The 13,128-nt window shown below is 41.9% G+C and overlaps 1 protein-coding gene across 1 annotated transcript in view; it reads left to right on the top strand.

Moving 5' to 3' along the window:
• TCERG1L (transcription elongation regulator 1 like) overlaps positions 1 to 13,128 on the top strand; it is a 275,073-nt gene that overhangs the window by 181,769 nt on the left and 80,176 nt on the right. The window contains exons 6-7 of the mRNA XM_019502183.1: positions 3,744 to 3,838; positions 7,142 to 7,230. Coding sequence (XP_019357728.1) covers positions 3,744 to 3,838; positions 7,142 to 7,230 — 184 coding nt within the window. The remainder of the gene's footprint in view (positions 1 to 3,743; positions 3,839 to 7,141; positions 7,231 to 13,128) is intronic.

Raw genomic sequence — 13,128 nt, 5'->3', positions numbered from 1 at the left:
TGGACCTGCTTGAGATGCATCTGTGGATGCATGACAAGGTACGGTTGGCCTTCTTGACTGCATCCCCACACTGTCGGCCCATGTTCATCTTGGCATCAATGATGACTCCAAGATCCTTTTCTGCCTCTGTACTGATGAGAAGGGAGTTCCCCAGCCTGTAGGTATGGTGCTGGTTGTTCCTCCCCAGGTGCATCACCTTGCACTTGTCGGTGTTGAATCCCATCCTATTCTCATCCGCCCACCCCTGTAACCTGTCTAGGTCTGATTGCAGCCTACTCCTCCCTTCTAACGTGCTCGCATCCCCCCACATCTTAGTGTCATCAGCAGATTTGAACAGGGTGCTATTTACCCCTTCATCCAAGTCACTGATGAAGATGTATATATGTATGTGTATGGGAGTAAGGACCTGAGAGAGTAAGAAAAGCTTCATTACTAGATCCATTAATAGTTTAATTAGTAAATATAAAAAAGTACTTGTTGCAGATATAGATTATAGGCCATCATTTCTACTGAACATAGCTATAGCACCATAGTGTAGTTCTGCAGGAAGACATATTTCTGAATCATTCTAGTTCCATTTTTACAAATTGTTCCGCTTTGATCAAAATTTTCAGATATGTATGCTACGGAAATTAAGTAACACTTGTCAGTATATAGTCTACTGCCGGAAATTTTTGCTTGCCATGTTATTACTATGATGTTTGACTGGAAATTGCTTAGCAGAGAAAATGTATAGATAAATATCCCTGAGCTTTGCAGAGTTTGAAATTACATCTAAACTTAATACTATGGTACCTATTCCATAGATTCATAGACTTTTAACTCCAGAAGTTCCCTTAAATCATGTAGTCCAAGGTCTGGAATATCATAAGGCATATAATTTTTTCTTTTCATGCTCCAAATACCATATTTATCTGAGTCCAAGATACCTTTGGACTTAAGGTGGACCCACCCCCTGGTAATTACATTCTATCCATGGAAAAGTATACATTTGTTACAGTTTTCCATGGATGGAATCTAAGTCATGGAAGGTCATCTTCATTCCCTTCTCTCACTGCTACAGTGAGGAAAGAAGTGGTAGGGGGCAAGAGGCCAGACCTCTGCCCCTTAGATTGGACTCCCTGGCCATATCTGACCCTGTCCTTCCCTGCCACTTACCTTTCCACTTGTCCCCTGCCATCTGAATCCCATGCCTCTAGCCCACCCATGCATGTGCCTACCCCCTTGCCCCCTGCTCCCACCTGCTGCCTGTCCCCCTGCCCTTTACCCCCATATGCCTGATCCCTGCTATCTGTGCTGCCCCTCACCATATCTGCCACTCCACCCCATGCATTTGTCCCATCACTTACCTTCTGCTCTGCTCTACCTCCAGAGCAGTCCATGGTGGCAGCCCCTGCCTGATGCTGCCCTGCTCATTTAGACAAAAGCAATGACTGGTCTGGGGCTAGAGGGGACAGCTGGAGCAGAAGGTAAGCTGGGGGAGGCCGCAGAGAAACATGCTGGAGAGGGGCAGGAGGGACAAGCATGTGGACAGGGGCAGGTCTCCTCTACACTCTCCCCAAGCTGCACAGGTAAGTCTCCCCTGCATGCCCTCTCTCACTGTGCAGTTTCCCCCACAGTCCCCTGGCCACATGCCCTCTCCCCTTCCATACAACCCACCCTGGCTTAGGGAAGGCAGCAGTTCAGCTCCTGCTTCATCTTCAAGCCCAGGGCCAAGCCAGAGCTGAGCTGTTACCTTCCCCAGGGCAGTACTTAATATCGTTTGGGAGGAAAAACCTTGTCTCGGATTTTAGTAAATATGGTAGTTTGTGATCATAACCTCTTCTGACCCATGCCAAAGTGTTAACCACGTTCAGTAAAATTAAAGGGAAATGAGAAAAGAACCCTGCCGTATCATGAAATATACATAAAGGAGCATGGCTTCCCCTTTTTTTTTTGTCATTTCCTATACAAAGTAGCATTTTACTTTGAATACAGAATCATTTTACACAGGTGTAAATTGAGTTACACCTGTGCAAATTTTGATTACATAAGATGCTAGGCAGTAAAAAGACTGAAATCTGTGGTATGTAAGATTACCTAATTATGAACCTCCTGTTTCAAGGGACCACTTTCAAATAACTATTTAACTGAATGCCCATTTCCTCTGCCTTCCTCAGATTTACAGCTTTTATCAGTCCTGTAAGTATTTGCTTAAGTATTTGCCTAAGACATTTTTAGTATACTTTAGACTTCATATTTCAGCAAATGCAATAACTTTGTAGACTGCTGTTTCAGAGGAGCTCTGAGCAGTTAAGAACATATACATGATCTGCTCAGGGAGCAGATACAGGCAGATTTGGACAAGCTGGAAAAGTGAGCAGAACAAAATAGGATGCAGTTTAACAAGGATAAGAGCAGAAGAGAAGGAATTATTAGTACACATACAGATTGGGGGAGGACATTCTAAGCAGCGCAGCAGCACAAAGGGATCTTGGAATCATAGTTGACTCAAAGATGAACATGAATCAGCAATGCGATGAAGTGATCAATAGAGCTAACTATACTCTATCATGCATTAACAGGTGCATCACAAACTGGTCTAGGGACATGACACTTCCCCTTTATGCAGCACTGGTAAGGCATCAGTTGGAGTACTCTGTTCAGTTTTGGGTGCTGCACTTCAAGAGGAATGTGGATAACCTTGAGAGGGTACAGAGGAGGGCCACTCATAAGATTAGAGGCCTGCAGGATAGGTCCTATGAGGAGAGGTTGAAGGGCCTGGATCTCTTTAGCCTCCATAAGAGAAAGCTGAGAGGGGATTTGGTGGCTGTCTATGAATTTGACCGAGTGGGGCAGGGGGCACAGGAAGGAATAGGAGATGCTCTGTTTACCAGGACACCTCTTGGAGTAACTGGAACAATGGCCACAAACTGGTAGACAGCAGATATATACTAGACTTTAAGAAGAACTTCTTTATGGTACAGGTTACCAGAACCTGGAATGGGCTTCCAAGAGAGGTGGTGCTCTCCCCTACCTTGGGGGTCTTTAAGAAGAGACTGGACAAACACCTGGCTGGGGTTGTCTGATCTCCGCACTCTTTCCTGCCCAGGGCAGGAGGTCGGACTCGATGATCTGCTGAGGTCCCTTCCAACCCTGAAAATCTATGAAATCTATGTTCCTAAAAAGGTCAAGAAGAGTTTTATCATTGGTATCAATGGGAGCAAGAGGGAGATCTTCTTTTAATAAAGCATTGAGTGAGAAAGAAACAGGAGAGTTTCAGCCAGGAGGGAGGTAGAGGGGGGGGAATATTTTGATCTTCATGTAGTTTTCTTTTGTTTTTCCTCATCCCATTCTTTCCTGACCTGGTTGACATTCTAAGGTAGGAGGTTATCAGCACATAGCACAATGCCAGTCCATAAATACTTATAAAGTTGCTTTGTTTTCCATCACTGCAGGTTTACAGTTCTGTCCCTAACTTAGATTGTAATTTCACCCCACACCTCCATGTTCTCTTACATGACACAAGCAGTTCCTTCAGAACCTGTTAGCTTAGTGCCACAAGCAAAAAAATATTAAGGCAGTTTGGCCCTGAAGACTTGACAGATCAGTTCTACCAAACAGCACATTTGCTCATTTTTAATAATGTAATGCTTTGTCTAACCAGGGAGTTTATTCTCTAAGGGATATAAGTCCTCAAGACACCTCAGGGGGTCACTGATAGTACATTTATTATGAATTTTTTAATTATTTTTCCATTACAGATAATGGCAAAGAATCAAAGAGAGCTTCCTGTCCACAGACCTTGATTTTACACAGTCACAAGAAAACTAAGCCTACAGAGAATGATGACAATAAGGTCTGTTTCGTATCATAGATTTTGTTTTCTTTTAAAAGATATTATAATAATATTGAATACCAGAAACTAGAGAGTGAGCAAAGGCCTATTGCATGATCTGAAACTTTTCCTCTTGATATAGGATTATTCCATATACTGTGTGTTTTGTGAGCAGTCTATCAAATCTCTCTTCCTGGGTATTTTATGCAGCCTTCAATGCTGTAGTATTTGTGGGCCTCCTAATTATTTTAGTAACAGAAAAGACAATCTACATCCTTCTTTCTTCCTGTTCTGATTTTGTTATCTGCTTGTACATAAAAAAGGGGGAGGGGGAGGGGGAGGGAAAAATTAAGAGAATGAGTGTGACTGTTTTGCATCTGTGTTTGAAATTCAACCAATGGACAACTGAAGAAACAAGTAGCCCATAATTCAGAAATGGTTTATTTCCATGGATATTCTTATGTCTTGTAGAGGCTTCCTGACTTCCTTCCTCTTTCTTTCCCTCTCTCTTTTGTTTCAAGTCAGGAATAGTCAGAGACATGAAGCCTTTGTTTCAAGTCAGGAATAGTCAGAGACATGAAGCCTTCACTTTGATAGAGCCCAGATTTTTTGGTCTTTTAATATGGCAGTTTAAATGGTTTAGAGAATCAGGATCCCCGAAATGCCACCATCAAATATCTATAGATTCCCAAATTCCAGGTGTTTGTGCAGAGCTTCTCCAGAAACCCTTAGAGATAAGAGCCTGGTCTTGTTTCTAATGTCCCACTTTATTGCCATTGCTGTGTTCCCATTTGCAATCCTATGTGTACTCAATGAATGTACTGTTAATCCCTTCTTAAGATCATGCACACAGTTATTACATATAGATACGAATTTGACATGAATAGATTACAAAGGTTTTCTTTATGTTTTTCATATATCCATATACATACATAAACATTATTTACATGCATTATTATTATTAACATAGGTAAAGTCTTTTTATATGGGCAAGGTTCTTTGGGTAGATGTGATATCTTTTATTAGACCAACTGAGTAGTTGGGGAAAAATGTGCTTTGCAACCCTTCGGGTGCAATCACCCTTCTTCAGGCATAGGGACTATCTCCTTAGACCAACACGGCTACAACCAAAAACCCAGCTACATCTTTTTATACATACTTTTTTCATTACTGTCTTCTAAAGGATAAAAAACCTGAACCTAGTTCCCTTCAAGTTAATAGAAAACCTTGCTTTCCTGATGCAGATCTTATAAAAATTAACAATTAATAATAGCTAATACCAAATTATGAGTGTCTATGAGTTAGTATAAAACAGCACTTAACTTGCCAGCTTGTTGATATGCTTGTCCCCTTTGAGTAGAAGACAGTGCTACTCCAGGTACTGCTATGGCAGCATGCCATGCAATACATTGCCATCTGCGTACACTGCACTTCCTAAATGTGGCATGTGTAGCCAGTGTGCTGTTTACACCACAACTATGGAGAGAGCACCCAGTCTGCTGCCTCCCATTCACACACAGGTTTACACCACAACTACAGGGAGACCACCCTAAGTGTTCTGTAAAGGTATAGCAGACATTACTGTTACATTCTTATTTTTGTTTGCTTGTCTCTCCCTTCCATACTTTCTAGCACCTTTGGCATCATTATACTTTATGCAGCCATAATGTTTCAGTCATTCAGCACTCAGGCTCTGCATCTGCCCCTATCTCTACGGATGCACTAGGTCTCAAAAGTATTATTGAGCGCTTAGCATTTGTAAAATATTTGGAAGATGACCAGCTTTGTGTACTTGCTTATTATTTTTTAATCATATGATTTTCTTTTAAGCATTAATGCTGTGTTCAGCTATTATTATCCCTCCTACCTCTTTTCCATTAATTTCTTTAAGCTACCACTATAAATTGATTTTCCTTTTTTCCTTTATTTTTTATTAACACAACCACATAACCATATCAAAAACATATATAAAGAATGTTGTAACACATTTGGGGGTGCAAACTGTGATTATCCATATAAATGTTTCAGTGACTTCCCTCAACCTCAGCTATCCATTAGGTTTTACTCAGAAGCAGGGTGGGACTATGTCTCAGGCTGCCTTTTCATTTTTAAAAGACTTGTACCTCCACATCGCAGTATAACTGTGCTCCTTTTCTTTTATGACCCTCTTATATTAGCTGTTTATAGTATGGCAACCAGGTGGCATAAAAATCCATACCTTTTCCATGGTGAATATGTGCCATATTCTCTCTGTCCATTCTCCCTGATTTGGCAAGGTTGCCCATTTCTGTGCTATGGCTATCAGTTGGATGGTTGCTGAGATGAGGTGGATGAACAGAGCTTTATAATAATCCATAGTTGGAGATTTAGGAAATATCCTCAGAAGGAAAATTATGAGTGAAAGGGGAAGATAAATTGCTTTTCTTATCTGTTTAAACACTTGCTACCTGTAGATTCCAGAGTACCAGATAAAGGGATGTTTATGAATTTGCCTGTGGGAATGAGCTGTATTTCCAAATAAATCAAAAATACATCAGTGCAAGGTTTGTTAGCATCAGAAACATTATCAAATATGCATACACGCACACACACACACACATATGCATATACATGGTTTCAGAGTAGGTAACATAGCTGATGGAAGCTAGAGAAGAGACAGTTTTGACAGTATCATTCATTTGCAGAGTAATGTGAAAATGCCTACATGTAAGCATCTAAGGGTGACAGAACCATTATTAACTTATGCAAAGCACCTTTTGCCCACCTCACTGCACGCAGTCCTTACCGCGAGCAGTTTCAGCAACATACCATTCAGGTTGCCTCCTACAGACTTTTCACTTCCAGTACTTGCAGAAGTGTTTTGTAGTCGATGTAACACTCAAGCAACATTATCCATTCTACTTTTCCTCATGCATTTCTGGAAGTACAAGTTTGGTTTGGGTCTGCATTTAACTTAGGTTGCCTTGTATTTAGGTGACTTTTCAGATGCTAAATCCCTCTCTGATTATGAACTTTTCAAGTCTCACAGCCCATATTTTTTTTTCTGATAATGTGGTGACATAGACAAAATTATATGAAGAATCCCAGATGCACCATTATCGGTGCTACGTACAAAAGCATCTTTACTTCTCCAGTTTTCTATATGCAATATTTTCAGTTTACCTAAGCTGGCTTAGGTGTAGACTGTTGGTCACATTCAACCAAATGGACCAACCATGATTTGTCTAATCCACTTCCAGTTAAAATAAAGTAATTTGTATTTTAGTGGCACTCTTGGGTATCAGTTTCAATTGCTGACTAATCTTTGTCTATTTCTATGTCAAGGATCATTCTTTAAAACTAGTAAATGAAGATGACAGAACATCCAATGGCAACAAGCCTGTGGCATCTACTCCTGTTCCAGGATCACCATGGTAAGCACATTCAAGCCTAATAATAATCATTCATCAATATAATTGTTCTGTCAAATCTGCATTAGTGTTTTGTTTATTTTATTAGTATGTATTAGAAAAAGAAATAATATTCTGGATGTTGGATAACACTTCACTATTTTCTTTTAAGCAGTGGTATTGTAGCTTTATGTCATTACCCACATAATTGCAACAACAAAAAAAAAGATATAGCCACATGCACAGTATGAGATAACTACCAAAGATTTATAAGGTAGGTGGAGTAGGCTCCTGATAGCGATTTCTAACTCAGCTAGAAATCAATTCCTGCAGAATGTAACTGATTGTTTTTCTAATGTCAGTGTTATGTTTGGCTGCTAGTACTGTATCAAGTACTGCTGTACTGACCTTCAGCATCACTATCTGAACTCTGATCTTGTTAGATTTCACTAGAAGAAATCAGTAGAAGGTCAGATGTGGTTAGTGTTTGCATGACCTGAAAAGAAAATTTAATTGCTACAAAGTACATTCTTGGGTCCAAATCTCAATCTGCCTTGAAGTCTTTGTGCATAAGGTACCACAGAAACTGCATATCCTGCCTCAGACTGTGACCCAAATCCATTTAGGAAAATGCACTGGGGGCACTCTCCTGCACCATCCGAGACCAACCCAAATACACCTTCATCGATGCATAGCAATTGTTTTGAAAAGGAGCAGCCTTCAATACTTCTAATCCACCCAGAAAAACACACAAATGCCTCTCTAGTTCCTTCAGCGGGGAACCCCTATTCAGCGGCATCACACATGAATCCAACTCACAGTGAGGGAAAGCTCAAAATGACTTCTGAGGAGAGCCATATAAATAACCTAGGAAGAGTGCCCACTCACCTAATAGCATAGCGGTTAAGGCACTTGGGATGGGAGCCTTCCAAACCTTTTTTAGCAAGGTGGGGTTTTCCTGCTTCCCAGAAAAGTGCCTTAACTGCCAGGCCATGGACAAGCCAGGGCCAAGAACACTGTCTTCTGCTGAAGCTGACCCAGTTAGCAGCCATGAGGGGAGGTATGAGGCCAGATGATTTATAGACTGGTGAGGAGGGCACTGGCCTGGGACAGAGGAAGACCTGAGTTGCAGCTCCTGGTCTCAGTTATTTCATTTTATTTTTTCATTTTTCATTGAATGGTTTTTGGATAAAAGGCACAAAAGTCTAGTGAGCACAAGCTGGGAGGAGGGTCCAGAACCCATGTCTTCATGGTGTTTAGGAGTTGGTCATCCTGATCTCTGATATGTTTCTGTGGAAGTTAAGGACAATTGTTGTTGTACTGGGTTTTTCTAGATTTTATGCCATATATGCGAGCTTATTTAAAATATTGTGACTTTACCTTCCTGGCCAAATTATAACTTGGATCAATATATTCTGCATAATGAAAACCTTTATTTGGATCAATGTAATTCTTTGCTTTCTATCCTGATCTGCTGGATGTGAGTTCCTTTGTGTTCTTTATCCATATGGGTAAATTTCCATAGTGGCTTAAGTATTTATTGTGCTTTTTCACTAGTTTGTTGAAATTTATAGGATCTCTGGCCAAAATGACCTGTGTGAATATCCATCATTTTTTATTATACTGTGTGATTGCAGTCCAACCATGATATAAATACATCCTTACGTTATCACTAATTTCGGCAATACAGGTTTCCCTTGATTTATGTGGGTTCTTTATATGCGAATTTGCTCTTATGCCATGAGCATATGTAGACCCATAATTCATTATATGCAAGGTAAATTTGCTCTTATGCGATCAGCATAGACTCCCCTTCTCCCCTCCCCCCCCACCCCGTTCCCAAGCAGGTAAGTCTGTGGGGGAAGAGAAAAGGGCCATGGCCCCACTCGCCCCAGCCCCGGCTGCAGTGGCTCTGGGAACAGCTGGTGCCAGCTGCCTGCAGCCTCTGAGCTGCACCGGTCTCCGCCAGTCCCCCCGTGCCTGGGCTCCACTTGTCCCCACTCACCTCTGCTCCTGGGCTGCACTGTGCCCTGGTGCAGGCAGCTGGTGTTGGCTGCTTCTAGGGCCACTCCAGCATGGGCTGGGTGAGTGTGGACAAGCAGAGCCCTGGGCAGTGCAGGGTGCAGCATTCACTCCAGCCCTGGCTATGCAGCCCCGAGAACAACCAACACCAGCTGCCTGCACCAGGGCACGGCGCAGCCCAGGAGCAGAGGTGAGTGGGGACAAGTGGAGCCCTGGTGTGGGGGGACAGGTGAAGCATGGTGCAGCCCAGTGGTTGCAGGCAGCTGGAGCTGGCCACTCCTGGGGCTGCTGCAGCTGGGACTGGGGTGAGTGTTGTGCCTCACATTGCCTGGGGCTTCACTTGTCTGCACTCACCTCAGCCCGTGCTGGAGCAGCCCCGGGAGCAGCCAACACCAGCTGCCTGAACCAAGGCACAGTGCAGCCCAGGAGCAGAGGTGAGTGGGGACAGTGGGTTCGCTTTTTGCGAATTTGATTTATGTGCTATTTTCCAGGAACGCATGTACTGCATAAATTGATGGAAACTTGTATATGTTTAGATGTCTAAGCGTGCAGATGTTTTTCTTGTGCTGCCATAAAACCTAAGTGAACAGATGCCCTTGCCACTTGTTGCTCCTTAAGTGCCCAAAAGTGTGAGTGCTTCAATTCCTAGGAATAGTTTATCATGCCTTTTCACAATGGATGTCTGTTTGTTTATGGCATGAGAGAGTGGGCAGCCTGGAGCTGCCTATGCTTTTCAGCTGCCCCAAGGAGGTGCTCCCTGTGGGACAACAGCCCCAGGCAACATCTGTCTACTCATCTATCAAATCAGCTGTGCCAGGACACATCCTGGCAAAGCTGATTCCTCCACAAAGATGATATCTTTTTGTACCCTAAGAGTTGTTTCTCTTCATGACATCTTGAATCACATGAAAATAGTGCACCCTAAGGAACTGGAACCATTAAACACTTAGACATTCCCCTATTGGTCCATTCTTGTACAGTAGGGCTTCTAATCAATTATGAGATTTACAACATTTCATCATCTTTAGCAATATATGCTGAATGGTTAAAGGGGCATTCAGTACATCAAATGAAATCACACCTCTCCTCAGTCCAGATTTGAAATACCTTACTCATAATGAGTGAATCTTTTCTAAAACTCCCAGTTTTTTAGGCGGATTCTTTTGTAAGACAGTCAATAATCAATGAGTAAGGATATTTCAATCTTCCTCTTTTTTCAGGTCTTACTGTGACCTATACTGTTGTTGTCTCCTGCTCTGCTGTGACAACAGCCAAGTTGTACCACAAATTATGTTGGAACATGGAGCATGACTATAGGGTGCTTCTATTATAATTTACATCCTTTGGGACATAACATGATGTTTTGAAAGTAGATTTGCAAAGCCATGCCAAGTAGCTAAGTAATTAATAAATTCAATCAAAGCCTGAATTTACATCAACCCCTCTCCACCCGTAGGTTGGCTCCATGCTTCTGCGGGATTCCGTGGTTGATGTGACATCACTAGGCATATGCTGGGGTGTCATACTGGAGCAGAAACAGGAAATCTGAGTGGGGCTGGAGGTTGTGCCACTTAAAACAAACCAAAAGGTGAGTTTCAGTTGTTACTGTACTGCCAGCCCCTCTTAGGACATTCAGCACATAGTGCAAAAGGTAATGGAATTCAGATCAGTCCAAAACCAATCCTGAATTCTTGAGTCAAAAAAAAAATTGAAGTCCTCTTTGGCACGCATCTGTCAAAGAAATAAAATAAGCTACTTGTTGCATTTTATAGGACCAGTAGTGAATATATGTTTGTCCGGAAGATACATAAAATATATGGCATGCCATGAATGTGTTTTTCATGCGATAGGTTGTATTTAAATATATTTTACGTAATAGTAGCTCTTCCTTACTGCAATCAAAATTGAACAATTTTTCAAAATTAAATATGTATTTTTGGTAAATATATGCATAATACATACTAGAGAACATGTAACAAATACCCACAAACCATATTGTTGAGAATTGGCATCCCCTTGTTATGACTGAGTTCATACTTCTCAGAATGCTTGTTTCATTGAATATGTGTATAGACTAAAGCAGAAGACAGTACATCAGCTTACATCTGGCTTATATTTGGCAGTTTACAGCTCTTATAGTCCCAAGTGTTAGAAATTTTTAAGACTAGAGATTTCTTAGTGTACTCTGATCGATTTGCACTCTGACCGGAAAAAAAAGAAAAGAAAAGAAAAAAAGAACCAGAAACTAGCTAGTTAGTTAAACTGGTTATGTAGTAGACTTTTATCACTATACAAGTCAAAGAACTGGGGCAGGCTTGCTAAATCTAATAACTTCCTTTTTTAAATGGAAGCTGAACATGAACATTCTGGCACTAAATTCTGTTGCACCTGATTAATTCTCTTTTAAATTCAGGACCCATATAACCATTCAAAATACATGGGATATGTCTTAGGGCTACAAAAATAACCTACCCCCAAAAAGATTCTGGATTTTAGTCATTCATGATTTTCTCCCTTTGTCTGCATATAGGTTGCATTAATAAATACCTGTGAGAGTTATGAACTGGCCTCATCTACTATAATGATGAAACCTAATGATAAGTTAAAGGTCAATATTAGCTACTTCAGGACTGCATTATCACAAAAATATCCTGCTGATTTACTTAACTGTAGATACTCTATCAATCAGAGCTATAAAAGACCTGTTATGTGACTTTATATATCCCCTAAGGCCACTTATTTTTGTATTCCTATTTTATCTTTCCACTAGCTTGTCCAGGGGGATATTCTATAAGTATAAAAAAAGCGTAGAAGCTACAAAAGGCTTGATCCTACAAAGGTTTACATATATGCTTAACTTTAACACTGAGTACATCCATTAATTTTGGTGGACTTGTTCACACTGTTCAAATATAGGAAGTGTTTGCAAGGCCTAAAACAGGACACAAAGTTTTGGGATTGAGGGCCAGTAAAGGGTGAAATAATCAATAGAGAAATAAGAACCAGTAAGAGAAGGAAGATAAAAAGGGGAAAGTCAAAAAGAAGGGGAGCCCCATTTTGACTGACCTCTGATAGTAACAAAGGCTAAGTACAGACATTACACTTATCACAGGATAAGTGCACAAAAAGTGCTCTACAGCTGTAACTGAACAGACTGTCATGGCAGATAGAGCACTTTAAAAATAGTGGCTCCTGCTCTAAGTTAACCCTGGGTAGATATAGAATGAGACTAAAGTGCTGTAGGTTAGAGTGCTTTATTAAATATGTACCAAATCCTATCACAAATCAAGGTAGGTTGCATTTTGCCAGCAACCCATGAGGCTTCACAAGGTGGTGCTCTAGCCTCAGCCAGAGCTCATCTGCTCTGCCCATGCACCGGGCAGGTCCCACCTTTGAGCTGTCATTGACAAGAGTCAGCAAAGCTTCTGTCCCCAGCCCTGCATCCTTTTTCTGGCCAGCTGTGACCCCCAGCCAGGCAAGGGAGGAAGGGGTCTCTGTTCCTGCACCAGCCCTAACACCAGGGCATCCATGTCCCCCCTACCCATCATGAATCACCCCAAAGACCTGACACAGAACCTAGGAGAACCCACTGCTAACAGGCACTGGGCCCGGCACATCTTTCCAGGCAGCCCCAAGGCCAGGCACCCTGCCACCCAGGCCCCAGCATGCCCTCCCTCCCCGCCCCCCAACCCCACCATGATGACAACCACAACCAGCAGAACCAGCACTAGCACCAACACAGCAGCCTACTCCACCCCATGTTACTCCCCATGCTGAGACTTCCAGTGCCAGAATAAAAGCTGGCATTGCATCTGGATCTCTGCCCTAACAAGGGAAATTCTGGGGAAAGAGGGGAAATCAGCTGAGTTTTTGCTTGACACCCCTCAAGTTTCCCTTTGA

Source organism: Gavialis gangeticus, unplaced genomic scaffold, assembly GCF_001723915.1.
Source record: "Gavialis gangeticus isolate Ggan-Ray unplaced genomic scaffold, GavGan_comp1, whole genome shotgun sequence".
Lineage (NCBI taxonomy): Eukaryota > Metazoa > Chordata > Crocodylia > Gavialidae > Gavialis > Gavialis gangeticus.
This window is presented reverse-complemented; position numbering and strand designations above follow the sequence as displayed.